Consider the following 13,189-nt stretch of genomic DNA (forward strand, 5'->3'; position numbering starts at 1 on the left):
AGTTACATTAGTTCTCTTACGAGAGGTTCTCTCGTATTGCGTAAGTAGCTTACGCATCGGGAAAGTCTTCTTTCTTCGAGATCTGAAGCCAAAAAATTATCCTTAATTTTGTATTCATTGTCAACGCAGTGCAGCAGCCGACAGACCTAGGCAGGCTGTATAAGCGTGCTCATTGGCTGCTCGGCTGCAACTGCTTAAGCCTATCGGTGAGCGCTATGAACGCGGCAACCAATGAGGGCGCTTCGCGCCCTCCGCGCCCTTCTAACCGTCAGAATGGGCGTGGCCAGCGTGTATATATTCAGCGCTCGCAGGCTAAAATTCTGATTTTCTTGTCTTCAGCGACGCTCTTCGCATCGCTGGATCTTGAGAGCCGCCGCCATTGAAACCAGCGACCAGCAAGCTTAGGACAGCGCCTGAGGAAGCCGGCCGTCTTCGCCGCCTTCAGCCATCCGTGCCTGCTACGCTATCCGGCGACATATCCTTTACATTATTACTGTTTCTGTGTGTACTCTAAAAGAGCACGAGGCGTTTTTGTAAAAACGCCTCGTTTTTGCGGCTCGTGCCGCGCCCCGCTCAGCAACGGAGACCGCCACCTCTCTGCGCTCTCCGCCTGGGCCGCGGGCACGCCGCCACCGCACTCTCCGAGTGCGAAGAGCTTTCAATGTCGACCCTGCGGGCTCGACTTGAAGCTTTCGACCAAGCTGTCGCTCCGCCTGTCCCTGCCGGGCCGCGCAATAAGAAGCGCCGCTCGCAGCGACCACCGGAGACTGTTGTGACTGAGGAGCTCGCCGGAACCTCTCCCTCGAGCTCTCTCTCGCCCTCTCCCTCCCGGCCGCTCAACCGTCGGCTTTGCCCGCGCCGCCGCCGCGTCAGGAGATGAGGTGAATGTGATAGATACCCGTACTCTCCCTCTGTTCGAGCCGTGCAATACGCCGCTCACAAGGGATGGCAGAAGCGGACGGTCTCGGAGCGAGTTTCCTCTCCCTCTGTTCGAGCCGCGCAAACTGAGCCGCTCACGAGGGATGGCAGAAGCGGACGGTCTCGGAGCGAGTTTCCTCTCCCTCTGTTCGAGCCGTGCAATACGCCGCTCACAAGGGATGGCAGAAGCGGACGGTCCCGGAGCGAGTTTCCTCTCCCTCTGTTCGAGCCGCGCAAACTGAGCCGCTCACGAGGGATGGCAGAAGCGGACGGTCTCGGAGCGAGTTTCCTCTCCCTCTGTTCGAGCCGCGCAAACTGAGCCGCTCACGAGGGATGGCAGAAGCGGACGGTCTCGGAGCGAGTTTCCTCTCCCTCTGTTCGAGCCGTGCAATACGCCGCTCACAAGGGATGGCAGAAGCGGACGGTCCCGGAGCGAGTTTCCTCTCCCTCTGTTCGAGCCGCGCCAACTGAGCCGCTCACGAGGGATGGCAGGAGCGGACGGTCTCGGAGCGAGTTTCCTCTCCCTCTGTTCGAGCCGCGCAAACTGCGCCGCTCACAAGGGATGGCAGGAGCGGACGGTCTTGGAGCTCTCTTTACGTTACAAGAAAGCTACTCCGTCCTCGCGCGTCACTGGTGAAAGGGGAACAGAGTGTTTTCGTCCCGCCGTGGCCTGGACTATAACCTCCATTCTCACACATTTCTCAGTCCCCTCTTAAGTTCAGGCGACTGGAATTGTTACTATTGCAGTATACGAGCCTGTTATAAATACACGCTCGCCTGCAAGCAAAAGCCGTCACAAGACATGATATTAATGTATTCTCCCCTGTGGCTCAGTGGCGGAATCCTAGACTGTCAAGCTAGAGACCCGGGTTCGGTCCCCGCTCTCGCGGCAGTTAAAGTTTATGCTGTTCGCTTCTCCGAGCTCGCGGCCAGTTTTTCTTACATACAGAAAACAAGCCCGCTCTCTCCCTCGTTGGGCCGTGCAGATTGCGCCGTTCAAGGGATGACAAAGCGGACGGTCACGAGCAGCGTTCAGCGTGCGCGCCTCACTCACCGGCGAAAAGAGAAGAGAGTGTGTTAGTCTCGCTACGGCTGGACAACCGCCAATCCTCACACATTTCTCAGTCCCCTCTTAAGTTCAGGCGACTGGAAATATTACTATTGCAGTAAACGAGCCTGTTTTAAACACACGCTCGCCTGCAAACGAACGCCGACGCGACACATGAGGTCGCTTTTTATATGCTCGCGCTAACTGAAAGCCTATGTGATTCCCCTGTGGCTCAGTGGCAGAATCATACGCTTTCATGCGAGAGACCCGCGTTCGATCCCAGCTCTCGAGGAAAATAAAATTTATGCTGCTTGCTTCTCCGAGCTCGCGGCCAGTCTTTCTTACTTACAGAAAGCGAACCCGCCCCTCGCACCACACCTTCTCAGGGTGCTCGAGTATTTTTTGAGCGTCTAAACACGAGAGAAGAAAAGACGGTTAAATCCCGCAGCCCTGCGGCTGGACCACCGTCGAAGCTTAACGCTCTGTCAGTCCCCGTTGCCACGGCTACTGCAGCTGTTTACCCCGCAGTCAACGAGCCGGTATCTACTCGCTCGCCTGCGCGCATCCGCCGTTCTCACGGCGACCCAGAAAATGTCAAAAGAGCATAATGTCTGGTTGCACGGCTGACGCCGTATGTGTTTCTAGTACAGTGAATGTGCCCACGTTCTGTGCTCACCCCTGTACACAAGCACTATACATCCCGTGTCTCTCACAGAGCCCACTCTCATGAAGCAGGCAAAAGCCGCTTTAGTGTTAAAAGTAGGTCACGTGTCCACTTCTCCGTGCCCACACCTACTCACTGCCCGCTCTGTCACACGGCCTTGCACGACCGGTCATGTTTTAAATGTGAGTCCTGTGCCCGCCCTCGAGCGCTCACACATACATTTTCGCGCCTCACACTATATGTTCCCCGTCCAAAGCCACCGGGACACTGTGTGTAAAACGGCCAGCTATCGCTACGTGCGATCCGCCGTATCTAACCACCAAGAGCGCGCGCGCCGCGCCCGCCCCTGAATGTAACTCCTGTGCCCGCCCTCGAGCGCTCACACATACTAACGAACATTTTCGCCCCGACGCCGCCATCGCGCGTCGCGCCTCACACTTTATGTTCCCCGTCTAAAGCCACCGGGACACTGTGTGTAAAACGGCCAGCTATCGCTGCGTGCGATCTGCCGTATCTAAGCACCAAGAGCGCGCGCGCCGCGCCCGCCCCTCCGTTTCGAGCTCTCGAGCCCGCGATGCGCGGCGATCGGAGCCCGGAGGCCATTCTGCCCCTGGCTGCACACGCAAAAGCGTGGGAAACTATTCCAGGCGCATCAGAACGGGTGCTAAGCACAGTAAAACAGGGCTATACTCTGCAGTTCGCTCGCCGCCCTCCGCGCTTCAAGCGCGTATCGAGACCAGAGTGAATGGGGAAGTAGCACATCTACTTCGAGCAGAAATAGCTACACTTCTGTGCAAAAGGGCTATGGAACCGGTTTCCCCTTCCATGAGCGAGTCAGGCTTTTACAGCCGTTATTTCCTCGTTCCCAAGAAGGACGGAGCACTCAGACCAATTTTGGATCTGAGACGTTTGAACGAGGCTCTTATGAGAAGACCGTTCAAAATGCTCACAACCAGACAAATTCTCGCGCAAATTCGCCCGAGGGACTGGTTTATATCTCTCGATCTAAAAGACGCGTGCTTTTCAGATCCTGATAATACCCCGTCACAGGCCATTCTTGAGATTCGCCTTCGACGGTCAGGTATATCAGTACACGGCCCGCCTGTCGACACAGCGCGCGCGCTGCATTCGACGCCTGGCCGCGTCTCTCCGGCCGGGCAGCACCGTACCTCTCAAAACATTTCAGAGGTTACTGGGTTTTTGGCCTATGGTCAGACCGGGAAAAATGCCTCCTCATAAACTGTTTGGAGATGATAGCGGTCGAGAACGCGCTCAGGCGCTTCCTCCCATTCATACGGGATCACCATGTGCTAGTCCGCTCGGACAACATGTCCGTGGTATCCTATGTGAACCGACAGGGCGGTGTCAGATCCAGGAACCTGTGCAGGCTGACAGAACGCCTCCTCGTGTGGGCTTACCGCTCGCTGCGCTTGCTGAGAGCCGCGCACGTGCCGGGCCACCTGAATGTCGGTCCAGACAGACTGTCCAGGGACAACATTCCCCCGGGAGAATGGTCTCTGCACCCCCAGACAGTCCAGTTTCTCTGGCGCCTATTCGGCAGAGCGGAAATCGACCTCTTTGCGTCGAAAGACAATGCTCAATGCCCGAAGTTTTACTCGAAGAGCGAGGACGCGCTGTCCCAGACATGGCCCAGCCTCCCGCTGTATGCTTTTCCTCCAATCTCCCTGTTGCCACAGGTCATTTCGAGGATCAGAGAAACGCACCACTCAGTGCTGCTTATAGCCCCGCGATGGGAAAACCAAACTTGGTACCCAGAGCTAGTGAGGCTGTCGCACTCACCCCCATGGCCGATCCCGGTGAGAAAGGATCTCCTCTCCCAAGCCGCTGGATCGATCTGGCATCCCCATCCAGAGCGCTGGTCGCTGCATGCATGGGTGATCAACGGATACCCGTTGACCTGTCAGAAGGGGTCGTGAACACGATCACGCAGTCCAGAGCCCCCTCCACGAGACTGCTCTACGCGTCTAAATGGTCGGTGTTTTCTAAATGGTGCGCTACTCAAAACCTGGATCCGCGCGCATGCGGGGTTCCGCGGGTGCTCTCCTTCTTGCAAGAGCTGTTGGAAAAGGGCAGATCCCCTTCCACGCTCAAAGTATATGTGGCCGCTATTACAGCGTTCGCTGAGACGACGCTCGGCCGGGCAATGGGAAGGAATGAGCTCATTATCCGCTTCCTCAGAGGAGCTAAACGGATGAACCCCCCGCGGCCCCCCTCGGTTCCCTCGTGGGATCTGTCCTTGGTCCTGGCGGCCCTAAAGGCTTTTCCCTTTGAACCGCTTGAATCCGCGGATCTAAGGTATCTGTCGCTTAAAACCGTTTTTCTGATAGCTTTGTCTTCAGTCAAACGAGTGGGTGATTTGCACGCGCTATCTGTTAGCCCTGCATGTCTCGAGTTCGGGCCGAATGACTCGAAAGTCATTCTCAGACCGAGGCACGGTTACATCCCCAAAGCGATTGGAACCCCGTTTAGGGCACAAGTTATTTCCCTCTCGGCTCTGCCAGCATCCGATGGTGGGGACAGTGATAACCTCCTATGCCCTGTCCGGGCGCTGAGAGTTTACATCACGCGCTCCGCCGCTTTCAGGCGTTCAGAGCAGCTCTTTGTTTCCTTCGGCGGACGCACCAAGGGTCTTGCCGCCTCGAAGCAGAGCTTGTCCAGGTGGATAGTGGACGCGATAGCAGCAGCTTATGCCTCCAAACACCTGCAGTGCCCTCTGGGCATCAGAGCCCATTCCACTAGAGGCATGGCCTCGTCGTGGGCCTGGTCCAGCGGAATTTCTATCCACGACATTTGTATGGCGGCGGGCTGGGCCTCCCCGTCTACATTCGTGAGGTTTTATAACCTGGAAGTTCCTGCCCTACAGGCAAAAATATTGTCAGTATAAGTGACATGTATGCTCTGCCCAGCTCCCGTGTGCAGACTACGTTCATATGCTGGCGCTATTCTGGTTACCACTCAGGGTGAAGTGTTTGACTCAGACCGGCTGATCCGTTCTGTTTCCTATTTCCCGTTACGCGCTGTTATCGGTGCTGGCCCGCGCTGCTGGCCGCCCGCATTATTCTCTGCCGCGTGGGAATTTTTCTCTTCATGTGAGACCGACTATGTCGTTTTCTCCTACCCTTATGAGTGCTTATGTACTGTTTGGGCTCGCTCCGCCGGCCCTACTGTTGTACTGCTATGTTTATAGACCGGCCGCGCCGCTCTATTTCATATGCTGCATGAAGTGCATGTACTACGCTGGCCCGTCTCTCGACCGGCCACATTTTCCAGCAGAGTGTTTTCCCGGTTCCCCTGGGATTCATGGGCTGGATGCTCGGCGCACACGGCGTTGACAAAGGGTTCCCGATGCGTAAGCTACTTACGCAATACGAGAGAACCTCTCGTAAGAGAACGTACTCGGTTACTAATGTAACCTCGGTTCTCTCTAGAAGAGGGAACGAGTATTGCGTAACCTGCCGTGTCGCGCCACGAGCTTTTGCGCTTCAGACTGCGAAAACCAGAATTTTAGCCTGCGAGCGCTGAATATATACACGCTGGCCACGCCCATTCTGACGGTTAGAAGGGCGCGGAGGGCGCGAAGCGCCCTCATTGGTTGCCGCGTTCATAGCGCTCACCGATAGGCTTAAGCAGTTGCAGCCGAGCAGCCAATGAGCACGCTTATACAGCCTGCCTAGGTCTGTCGGCTGCTGCACTGCGTTGACAATGAATACAAAATTAAGGATAATTTTTTGGCTTCAGATCTCGAAGAAAGAAGACTTTCCCGATGCGTAAGCTACTTACGCAATACTCGTTCCCTCTTCTAGAGAGAACCGAGGTTACGTTAGTAACCGAGTACGTTCTCCATTAGATGGAGACAAAGACTGTCTTAATGAGTGAGTCAGTCAGAGAAGACTTTTGAAACGACTCAAACTTGTGATCACGGAGAAGAAAGACGCACACAACTGACATGACTACAGGCACGGACAACCCCTATTAACTGTTAAAAGTACAAGATATCACACAGGACATTCAAACAGATTTTTTATTATGAATACAGGACCCCAGCAAACACAGAACGTTGGCGCAACGTAGCCAACCTTCTAACAACGTTTTAACAACATGGCCAAAAGGTTGCTATAACTACGTTGTGTAGTGAAGGTTGTTACAGCGTTGTCACAATGTTGACATTAAACCACCGTTCAGGGCCATTGCTTAAGGTTGTGCCAACGGTGTCAGGACAACCACTGGACTACATAATGTACTCGTCACTGCCCTGAAGCGCGAAAATCAGCCTTTTTAATTCAAACCACCTGTTGTTGGGCTCATTGTGTTCTCATTCATCATCGAGCAAGGATACGTGAGTATTGCGTTTAGCCTACCTCAGCTATCAAACACAATCTACAACTTTAATTTCTAATGTGATTAATGTAGCCTCGCTCGCACTGTTTAGTTTGTCATTTGATTTTTCCACTATTTAGTCTCATCCGTTTCTTTGCTCCTCTGGATTTCTGGACGTTTCCCCGGTGACACCTGCTTTCGGCCTCTGTCTGCCAAACAGACCCGGTTATGTTCATTAAATGTTCTGATCTGCCTTTGCTTTTTATGTTTTATTTATTATACTAAAAAATAAATTTGTATATTCGTTTATTTCGTTTTTTTTTTCTTTTTTCATAAATGTATGACTTTTGGAAGTGCAATTTGATTAAATGCAGTTTTAATAAAGTTGAATTAACGAAACTTTGTGTCATTTTTACTCTTCAAAGTGTAGGCTACACTTGCAGGTGTTGATAGCCCTATTAAATACAAATATAGATACACAATAAACGATCAAAGTATATAATTATCTAACAAAATGCACCATATAAAAATATTGTCAGAACGTCGTCTCTCAGTTGCTGAATGTCGCGCAGCAACGTTGCTACAGCCCTGTCGCGTCTTACAATTCTACGTTGTTACAATGTTGCGAGCACGTAGACAGCGACGTTGCCATAGCAGAAATGCAACGTGCCAGAGACGTTGCCACAACGTAAATGTGTTTGCTGGGACTGACCTGAAGGAAAATGCTATATCTAGCCTACTGTAAATGCAGGTGGTCTACACTCGCTTTCTCGATCTCATCCAGAAGTTGTTACTGGAAATGAAAACCAGCATTGTGATTCTTTTTGTACACAAACTTAAAATAACCAAAAGACACGTAACAGTTAAACAGCGGACAGATACAGGCTGTCCTTATACTGTATCTGAAAGTCACGGCTGAAGGGCGTTGTTAGGCACGACGCGAATATGAAACATTGGCCGAGTTCTCGGTTAAAGCCATTGGGTAGGCCTATTAATGTCTGGCTATAATTGTTGTAGAAATTGTGTTACTAAGACTTCTGTACACCCAAATAGTTGAATTTCTAAAACAGCCTAATAACGTTACATGAATGAACCTCATCGTCGATTATGGTCTAGTCTGAGTCTAACACTATAACTAACATGGTCAGGCTGGTTGTTTCCATGTTCTAATGCTGCGGCAGCTTCCCGCAAAAGCTCACTAACAGATTTCGCCATATCTCGTCGTCTCGATTACAATATAATCGCATTTAAATAATTTCGTTTCACACATTCAACTCATGCACACGGGACGATGACTTAAGCCTGTTTCATACTTCTGCGTCGGACCTACGCCGAAGCCTCTACGCTGTAGAAAGCGTGTCTCAGCGCCGTTACTAGAATAAGCCACACCCACTCATTAACATATTATTTGCATGCAGGTTGTCTTTGAAAATGAAAACGAAAATGAAAACTGTGAAATAAAAGGGGAATTAAAATGAAAAAGAAAATTTACATTTGTATTTGAATTGTGTCACTATTATTGCGTGAGCGTTACCAAAGAGCATTGTAAAAACTGTATTTGTAGTTTCTTTTTCACGTTTGGCTTTTCATTTTAGTATTGGCAGTCTTGCCTTGAGACTGTAGTGGAAATGAAATGTGAAATCACCAATTGCATTTTATTTTTCAATTTGACAGGGATAATGCTGTGAAAATGAAATCATTTAATTTCATTCTCAATTTTGTCACATTTTTTGCGTACTGTTTTCTGTAATGAAATTGTTAATCTGGTTTTAATTTTCATTTTAATCATTTAATTTATTTATTTAAATTTGGCAGAAAATGCCTTCCATATGTACCCCCCCCCCCCCTTTAAGGCTTACAATATTATCTTATGTAGTAAATGCTTGCTTTTAAACAGAAGGTGTGTGATCTGATATGTAGAATCTCAGTGATATTAAAACACCACTGCAATAAACCAATGCGAAAACATGTCCTTCATGCTGCAGGATTCACAACATTATCAGATTATATATAGAGAGAGAGAGAGGTGTGAGAGATAGTTTGAACAGTATTTTGAGTGAACGATTCATGACTGATGTCTGAAGATTTAGGAAGTAAAACCTCAGTGAGGAGGATTGTGCTGATCTGAGGCCAGTTCACGGGTTAGTAATCGTTCTGTCATCATGATTCAGATCGCTTTCTGGTTATTTCATAATCAGAGACACAAGCAAGGCAAATAGAGTTTGTTTATGAATTTGGCAGATGTGCAAAGCAACACTTGTCATTTTCTTTTGGTTTAATTATTTCATTTGTTAACCCTAGTAGCTGCATGATCTTCTGCATCATATAATAAAACACGCTTGTGTTTTACACGTGACCTGGAGTGAGCTATGTGCCATGAAACATGTTTTCTGCATTATGATCATCTGTCACTTTAATATCTGTAATATCTAAATTATCCAAAAAGTCAAAATTATGACATACTAAAGTCGAAAATATGACAAGTCAAATTTATGACTTAAAATGTCATAGACAAAAAGTCAAAATTATGACATACTAAAGTCGAAAATATGACAAGTCAAATTTATGACTTAAAATGTCAGACAAAAAGTCAAAATTATGACTAATAATTGTGAGATAAAACGTTAAAATTATGAGATTTTTGAAATTATGACACTAAATCCTAATTATGATAAAAATGACATTAAGGTAAAGTTATGACATTAACAAGTCAAAATTATGATTTAGTGTCATAATGACAAAAAGTAGAAATCAACACTCAATTGTAAGATAAAAAGTAGATATTGGAAATTATGACATTACATCATAATGATGATAAAAGTCAAAATTATGACATACTATGGTATAATTATGAGATGAAAAGTTAAAATTATGACTTAAAAAGTCAATATGACAAAAAGTTGAATGACATTATGACATACTAAATCATAATTATGACTTTCTATGTCATGATTGACTTTAGTCATGACGTCATATTTTTTATTTTTGTCATAGTTTTTACTTTAATGTCATAATTTTGACTTTAATGTCATAAGTCATAAATAATTTCGACTTTTCAGCTATAAATATGACTCAGTATGTCATATTTTTTACTTTTTAATCTCATAATTATGACTTAGCATGTCATAATAATGATTTACCAAAGCATTTTTCGATAATGTGAAATAAATCAGAGACCAGTGTGCAAAAAATGTTTTTGAATATCGGCACGTCAGTCTACAAAACAAACGCTGAAGAAACATATCAGAAAATGTGTTAATATGATTTAACATTCTGGTGAACAAGATGAAGATGTCAGCGAGATGAAGCTCAGACTGGATGATGTGTCACGGTTTAGGGAACTCTGGTCAGTCTGCAGACAGTCTGTGTGATTTATAGACGTCTGGACACCATCATAATGAAGCTCTTACAGTAAAACACTGAGTTTAGACTACAAACATAAAAACTTTTATCCTGGGTGTAAACAATGATTGGATCTTCAGATACGAAATAAGCAAAATCACATTATTGTTTCAGTTTATGTTTGATTTACTGAGTCAGTATCTTTAGAAGAATTATAAAAGGAAAGTGCTTAGATTTTTTTACATTTTGTTTTGGGGGAAAATATGCATGCAACTGTTCAAATGCAACTGACAAATATGCATGCAACTGATAAATATGCATGCAACTGTTCTATAATCATTGCATGAAATATTTTTATTTAAGAAGGCTGTAAAGGACTCGAAGTTTGAGTTCATAAACAAACCCATCTGGGTTTAATCATGTTCTAGACACTGTTGTTTATTATGTAGATGTGAATTAGTTTCACCAGTGCAAATTATATGAAACGGATGCAGAAAAATGTGTTGCATTGTGCTTCACTTCCAGTTAAAGGTGGAGAGAGAGAGAGAGACGGCGTCTAGACGGATCTCTGGCTCCTGAACGGCTCTTTCCGAGGAATAACGTGTGTTTCGCAAGCCTTGCACTGATTTCCAGGAACAGCATTCGATCGCCTCGTCCAGACAGAAACATCATCCAAACTCACGTGATTTCTGCTACAGTCCTGCTTTATCAGTTTTATCTAACATCTAAACATCATTCATTCAAATTACATTCACTTTAAATACAGAACTGCATGAGATATGAAGTGTGGGTTATGCTTAAAACATGCGCTGAATAACACGATTTTAGTTGTTTTCCAGTACAAATATCTCAACTTTCTTAAATAAAGAAACATTTACTCGAGATGCAAAGACACTAATTCTACAAGAACATTCCCTTTAGGTTTACTTTCTGACCCTCATTTTAAGCATAAACTCGCTTTAAAATTTCTCAGAAAACAAGATGATATTATTTCTCCTCTTGTGCATGTGTTGTGTTGCACTATTCTTCTTCATACGCAGATGCTTTGGTCTAGATTGAGGTCATTTCTTGTTGGTTTGTTTTTCTCACTCGTGACTCTCTGAGGTGATGCTTCTGTGCGTCAAAACCTCGTAGATAGACAGCGTGTTTTAGCCTAATTAGTGTGATTATAGTCTTCTCTGTGAGTCTGGTTAGGCCGCTCAGAGTGTGTTTGCTGCATTACTGTAGGCGGTGTGCAAGGTTTGGAGATGTTAGAGAACCCTGTGTAGGCGTACAGCTCACTGTGACACACACATGTCAGAAATACAGTCTAAACTGGCAGATCTGCAGAACAAATGTCTAAAAACGACTAGATTTAAGACTATGAAGCACTGATGCCCAGAAGTCTTGTCTATGTTAGAAATGTAAGAGATTTCTGGACTATGGCTACTAGAAATGTTAACTCACTAGGTTTCGAGACTATATGAGGCCTAACAAAATGTTAGGCACTATAGGCAAGTAAGGCAACTTGGGACTATTAGGCCTAAAAATGATGTCTATGTAGGAAACTCACTAGGGTTCGAGACAATGACGCCTAAAAATACTGTCTATATAGGGAACTCACACAGTTTTGAGACTGTAACACCTAAAAATGCTGTCTATGTAGGCAACTCACCAGGTTTTAAGATTAGAATGCTCAGAAATGCAGTCTATAGGCAACTTATAGGTTTTTGAGACTATTAGGCCTAAAAATGATGTCTATGTAGGAAACTCACTAGGGTTCGAGACAATGACGCCTAAAAATACTGTCTATATAGGGAACTCACACAGTTTTGAGACTAGAATGCTCAGAAATGCTTTCTAACTCGCTAGGTTTCTGAGAATACGAGGCCTAAAAATGTTATGTAGGCAGCTCACTAGGGTTCGAGACTATGATGCCTAAAAATGCTGTCTATATAGGGGACTAGAATGCTCATGTTGTCTATGTAGGAAACTCGCTAGATTTCGACACTATGCCCCCCAGAATTTTGTCAAGTGACTGAGGCTTAAAAATGTTATTTATGTAGGCAGCTCAGGTTTTGAGAATAGAATGCTCAGAAATGTTGTCTATGTAGGCAACTCACTACACAGTAAAAAACGTTTGGTTATTTGTTTAACCCAACCGTTGGGTTACACATATTGGTTTGAGTGAGACTATATAACCCCTAGAATTTTGTCTAGAGACTATGATGTTTAAAAATGTTATTTATGCAGGCAGCTCACTATTTGAGACGATAATTCCAATAAATATTGTTTATATAGGAAACTCAATAGGTTTTAAAACTATGATGCCTAAAAATGTATTTTATGTAGGCAGCTCACTATGATGTCCAGAAATGCTGTCTATGAAGGGTGCTTAGCCTACCAGCTTTCGAGATACCAAAGGAGTTGTCTAGTTAGTGAGTGCTGTATGTATTTACACACACGCAGTTAGCAGTTTTGAGAAAGTAAAGCAGGAAAAGAGACGCTTCCTCCTCTTGAACATTTCCTGCCTCATGTGTGACTAAGCGCGTGCCCGCGCGTTTCCTCTCAGATGGAGGAGGAGAACGAGACGCGCGCGCCGGTATAAGCGCGGTGTAATATATAAGAGCGTTGATCCGGAGTCACACGCGACGCGACGCGTTGAGCCGTGATGGAGCGGTTCGGTTCTGTCGACTTTGGCTCGGTTCTTCTCGTGTGTCTGATGTCTGGTGAGTGAGATCCCGCTTCAGTCTCGTTACCACAGCGCGACGCATGACGGGAGCGTCGCGTCAAACTCAGTGTTTATAGGGTGTAAATAGATTAATCATAAGCTTCTCTTTCTGAACACAAGTTTGGTTGACATCTCCTCGTGTGTGTGTGTGTGTGTGTGTGTGTGTGTG

The 13,189-nt window shown here is 46.5% G+C and overlaps 1 protein-coding gene across 1 annotated transcript in view; it reads left to right on the top strand.

Moving 5' to 3' along the window:
• The first annotated feature begins 12,660 nt into the window (after positions 1-12,660).
• The window catches only part of tgfbr2a (transforming growth factor beta receptor 2a), a 29,561-nt gene continuing 29,032 nt past the window's right edge, over positions 12,661-13,189 (top strand). The window contains exon 1 of the mRNA XM_081376799.1: positions 12,661-13,018. Coding sequence (XP_081232925.1) covers positions 12,961-13,018 — 58 coding nt within the window. The 5' untranslated portion in view covers positions 12,661-12,960. The remainder of the gene's footprint in view (positions 13,019-13,189) is intronic.

This window comes from Scardinius erythrophthalmus (assembly GCF_964197995.2).
Source record: "Scardinius erythrophthalmus genome assembly, chromosome: 10".
Taxonomy (NCBI): domain Eukaryota; kingdom Metazoa; phylum Chordata; class Actinopteri; order Cypriniformes; family Leuciscidae; genus Scardinius; species Scardinius erythrophthalmus.